The sequence below is a fragment of the Saccostrea echinata genome, unplaced genomic scaffold, assembly GCF_033153115.1.
Source record: "Saccostrea echinata isolate AGI-Se365-2 ecotype Australia unplaced genomic scaffold, CSIRO_AGI_Sech_v1 ptg000022l, whole genome shotgun sequence".
NCBI classification, from domain to species: domain Eukaryota; kingdom Metazoa; phylum Mollusca; class Bivalvia; order Ostreida; family Ostreidae; genus Saccostrea; species Saccostrea echinata.
In genome coordinates this window covers 9,749,886-9,755,000 of record NW_026889771.1, presented here as the reverse complement: position 1 = coordinate 9,755,000, position 5,115 = coordinate 9,749,886, and the positions used below count along the sequence as shown (strand labels likewise).

The 5,115-nt window shown below is 30.8% G+C and overlaps 2 protein-coding genes across 2 annotated transcripts in view; both read right to left on the bottom strand.

Moving 5' to 3' along the window:
• Positions 1–490, bottom strand: part of LOC133190385 (uncharacterized) — a 2,920-nt gene extending 2,430 nt beyond the window's left edge. Inside the window, exon 1 of the mRNA XM_061325989.1 lies at positions 110–490. Within this exon, the coding sequence (XP_061181973.1) occupies positions 110–374 (265 nt within the window). The 5' untranslated portion in view covers positions 375–490. The remainder of the gene's footprint in view (positions 1–109) is intronic.
• Positions 491–2,581: 2,091 nt separating this feature from the next.
• On the bottom strand, positions 2,582–3,991 carry LOC133190887 (uncharacterized). The gene is made up of 4 exons (XM_061326567.1): positions 3,669–3,991; positions 3,532–3,568; positions 3,311–3,361; positions 2,582–3,200 (listed from the first exon to the last, which is right to left on the bottom strand). The coding sequence occupies exons 1-4, from the start codon at positions 3,891–3,893 to the stop codon at positions 3,163–3,165; spliced, it is 351 nt and encodes a 116-aa protein (XP_061182551.1). The 5' UTR covers positions 3,894–3,991; the 3' UTR covers positions 2,582–3,162.
• Positions 3,992–5,115: the final 1,124 nt, after the last annotated feature.

Here is a 5,115-nt window from a genome sequence, read left to right as displayed (position 1 = left end):
TTTGAGAAAAGGGTACGTAAAGAATGCAACATATACATGTACACGCTCATAAAAAAGAAAATTGAAATTTGTGTATCATTATCAAAAATAATCAACAACTGAAACTTACTACTATTTCTCTTTTCCTTAGTGACTTCTTGATACTTTTTCAAATTCAACTTAAATTTCTCCAGTTCTGCTCTCAGACTGCTAGTCCGAGCAAGAATGTTCTCAGCCTCGTTTTCATTCACAACACAATCCATGTTTGGATCTTCCTCTAACTTCTCTATTTGACAGTCCAGAAAAGCACTCTGTAATCGGACTTGGCTACTGAGTTCCAATACGGCTTTTTCAATGTCCTGCAGAGTCGGGATTAGGTATACCTCTGAAGCCATTTTAGAAACTTTGAGACCATCTATCTTTATGTTCAGCAAGTGTTTTATGATGTCCGGATTCCTTTCTTCCGGGTTTGTAGTTATGCTGTTTTAAGTTGCTCGACAATATAATCTTATAAATTACCGGTTACGTGTTTCAGAGTTTATTTAATTTTCTATTAAATACTACTATGTATGTTGCATGATGCAAAAACATCTTTGTTCCATAGGCATAAATAAATAAATAAATAAATAAATAAATAAATAGAATAAAAATAAATGAAGTTTTTAATGATATCATTACATTATAAATAAAAAAAAGTTCATTCAATCTGGAAATTTTGAAAATATGTGTTTATCAAAGAAAGAAGGTGAAATATGTGAAAAGGACTACTAAAATTAATATTAAACCAATGACCTAATAATTGATATGAAACATGTAAGTCAAAATATGACCCAGCGATAAGGTGCATTTGCACACAAAGTCATTATAACGACCATAGGATTTGCGAAATTTTGACATAAAGGAGATAGTTGAAAACCATGTAACATCAACTAATTTTTCAATGGACTGCCTTTGTTTAAAAATTGATCATACTCAGAACATGCTCTTGAGTATCGAATCAGTTGGGGAATATAAACATCTTGCATGTATGCAGGTGATTTAAGAATATTACTACAGAAATATGGAAATTTGGCGATGGAAAAGCTGAAGTCATTTAGTTTGTCATACAGGTTAGTTGTTAGTTAGGCATAAATTTCTATAGTTATGAAATATCCTGGTATCATTTATTTTGAGTTCACTGGGATATATATCGAGTTGACATATAAATGAAAATAACTATTGTTAATTGATAAAACGTCGTCGATATATCAAATGTTGCATTGAAAGCCAGAACGAGTTTTCTTCTTCTTAAACGGAAGTTTTTGAATAAAACCTACTTCATAGGAATATCAAAACAGGGTCGGCTAATATAGGAGCACAATTAGAGCCCATCAGAATTCCAACAGATTGTTGGAAGACCTGGTCTCCAAAGACTACAGAGATTATGCCCATGAAGAACTCCAGCATCTTTTTTTTATTATTAACTTCAGGGTACTTGTGTGTAGAATCAGAATTGTTTTTAACAATTTTGTAGATGACCAATCACAAGATATGAAAATTTACAAGTTTCAATATTTATTGTAGAAGCAGTTATAAGAAACTAAAAAATATCCTTTACCCCAGAGCGCACCTGTTTTGTTGTATGAATAGCTAAGCAGGTTTTTTTATTTTGTATTTTTTGTCAATTAATATTGGTAAACAAGTTGATGATAATGCTTCGATAATTTTAGTAGTGCAAAAGGGGAGATTACATTGTCATGTACAGAGATTCACATATAATAAATTTGTGGTGTCATTATTGTCTGGATCACCCCTTGGCTTGGCTTATTCGTCTTTTTATAAAAAAAAAAAAAAAAAAAAAAATATTCACACAATTTGCAATTTCATGATCTTAGTCAGGTCGCCACTTTCAATTTAATAATATAATGTAATTGTAAATAATTGCATTTATGTTATTTGTGATATGTTTTAGTAAAATTACACACTGTCTATTCAGATTCGTAAGGAAACATTGGTATGTTTAATTTCTTTTTTGTTCTAAGCAGATTTTTAAGTTTAAGTAATAGTAAAATATCATATTGCAAGTCTATCTCATTGATGTTTAGATAGTAGTGCCTATTCATTAATTTTCGAATATTTACTGTAAATAGGGAACAGATTTTTTCAAGTTTCACCTACCCTCCATTCCTTATTTTCACCCACATGTATAAGATTGAAAGGGAAAGCTGTTTTATATAGACATTTTTGAGATTAACAATTGCCCGACAAGATAGATGACTTTTATGTTTCTTGACATTTGAGAAGTGTAACAGGGGAGCAATCACATGGTCACAGAGTTTTTGTTTGTTTATTTGTGTGTTGGTAGATCATCAATATTACACAATACTTATTGCACTTATAAATATCATATTTTAAATGCGCTTCAAACATCACATATACGTAATGATATGCATTAAAAGCTTGAAGTTTTTATCACGTTTTTGGCAATCCTTTCTCCTCTGTCTTAAACAGGAATACAACTCATGTCTGCATCAAAGTCCTCCTTCATGTCAGGATAAAACTTCACCACGAGAAACTAAGAATTACACTTGAACAATCTGGCCATTTATTTTACTGAGCAATATTTAACATTTTATTAGTTACATTACATCTTCACCAAAAACACACATTACTGAATATTGCACTCAAAATTTAGCACAGTCGTCCTCTTAATATATTGATTAGCGTAATCGTAACGCACTAGAGTTTTGAAAGGACTTATATAAGCTTTAATCATATATTAGCGTGTACATAAATTAGCTGACAACAAGGAGCTTGAAAGGTGCTAAAATATGATTGCCTCTAAAATAAGTATGTTTACAATTCCTTGTTTAAAAGAGCTTTTCAAAAACAAATCATACTGTTTCAATGGAATAAGGAAAACATTTCATTGCCAAAGCCTGAATTTCCCACATGACTCATTTCTATTATACATTCGAGTGTTGTATGTTTACGTGCAGCATGTGAAACATTATTATAAAATCAGTGACAATTTTTATTAAAAATTTTAAAACCGTGCATTATTATAACAGGATTTCCTTAAAAATACTCCAGTAATATACTTGGGAGGTGGCACCCAGTCCAACTGGACGTGAATGTTAAATGTTGTAGTAAACAAAAGTGTCCATTAATTATGTGTTCACTTGCAGCGCTGTACATAGTGTTTTAAAACGTCGAATTTGGGATATCCACAGTCTCTAGATCTAAGAAAAAAAAAAAAAAAAAAAAAAAAAAAAAAAAAAAAAACTATCAAAATCAAAATTATTTCAAAATGTTAATAAACACTTCAGGGTCTATGTTAAGAAATAAATACCTTGCCCAACATCAATACCACTGTCTGTCTTTGATGGGGTGTGTGGACTACCTGAAAGGAAATTTTATGTTAAGCATGAAAGAACTCAAGAAAAAAGTATTTCAAAATTTCAGAGATTGCAGCAAAATGTTAGGAGTATCAATGCTAGCAACGTAATATAAAGACGTTTACACATTATATTCAAGGGAAATTAAAGGTGATTAACTTTCTTTTTATTTTACCTTTGGGGAATCTTTTGGGTACTCGAATACTAGATATCTGTAAAAAAAAAAGTTCAAAATGTTTCAACACTAATATCTAGATAGTATGCATTTTTAATTAGTACAATACATGTAAATGAGAAACACAAAATACTTACATAATTCTTTAAAGTTAGCTCATAGGCACTCAGTTCATTTTCAAGTCCTGAAATTCTGACTATCACCCCTTGCACACATTTTGATTTCAAGTCATTTGCTTGTATTTCAAACCCGGCACTTAAAAAGTCGATTGTCCCAACCAGAGCTGCGTTTTTTAACCTTGTCTTACTTTTCGTGTCCTGAAGTAGCGCATTAATTTCCTTAATTGTCGGTATTCTATCCATGTTTATCCACACACTTTCTTAAAATATTATGCTGATGTATTTGTTGAATCCATTTTGTTGTAAACACGACAAATTATCAGTAGAATGGATACTTAAGAGAATGTAGGTCGTCATAACTACTTCGATATACCTTTTTATGAAAGGCGGAAGAAATTACGACATTTTCTAAATATTTCCTAGGTTCAGTCGTAGTTTTCAGTTATGCCATCTACCAATGACAATGACAGTGACAAAAATTCTTTTATATTTTGATTGGTTGAATGTTCTGTGACGTCTTTTTATTTATGCGTCACACTTGTTGTGACGGAAAAGCCCCTAATAATTTCGATTTACTGATCACCTTTCCAATGTCGATAATGCATAAATATTTTAATTTCAATAGTATGATCTTTTACTCCTCTCCTCTACAACATAAATCAGCAGCAAAAAAATATTTTGTATATTTTTTTTATGTTTCAATATTCCGATAACAAAGCATTGACTTGATTCGCAGAGATTCAAGATAATACGTATGCGTAGGTTTGTGGAGGTGGGGTTTGGTGGTTTAGAATATATAGATAACAGTATGAGAAGAAGTTCATTTTTTTTTACAACTAAACAGGGAAAATAAATTTTAATGTTAATTTTTTAAGAAAAAAAACCCAATGCGGATCATGTTACTAAGAACCATAATAGATTGCGGTATTTTGCAATTACATTCATGTAATTTCTGAACCCTGAAAATGGTGAAAGGCTTAAAATGGTTATTGTTTTTGTAATATATTTTGGACAAACTGAAAAATAAATTGTTGTTTAATATAGAACCTTATAAAAAACGTCCTGCTTCGTCTACAATTATGGTCCAATGTTTTCGCCATTTTGCTGATACATCGTGATTGCTAATAATGTGTCATTTGATCGGTTGATCAACTTCAAATGAATATACATGTAATCTAAATTGATTCTGCAATTTCACACTGTAATTTTTATAGGCAATGAATTGAGCACGTCTCCTCATGATTTACAGAAATTTCTTCGTAATGAAAACCACTGTTACTCACCCGTTAATGGATTTCGTAGGCGAATAGTAAGAAAACATATCAATGTGTATTCACAAATGAAATTTCACATATTAAGAGTTTTACAAAATTACAAAAAATAGTCAATCAATCAACCAATAAGGTATTCAATCAATGAGATTGAAATGGTTTTTTGCATGATCGGAACAAATTTCAAATCTACA

Coding starts and splice junctions, on each gene's coding strand:
- LOC133190887 (XM_061326567.1), bottom strand. CDS start 3,893: ATGGATAGAATACCGACAATTAAGGAAATTAATGCGCTACTTCAGGAC. Junction 3,362..3,531: donor ACCCAAAAGATTCCCCAAAG/GTAAAATAAAAA, acceptor ATTTCCTTTCAG/GTAGTCCACACACCCCATCA. Junction 3,201..3,310: donor TGGTATTGATGTTGGGCAAG/GTATTTATTTCT, acceptor TTTTTTTCTTAG/ATCTAGAGACTGTGGATATC.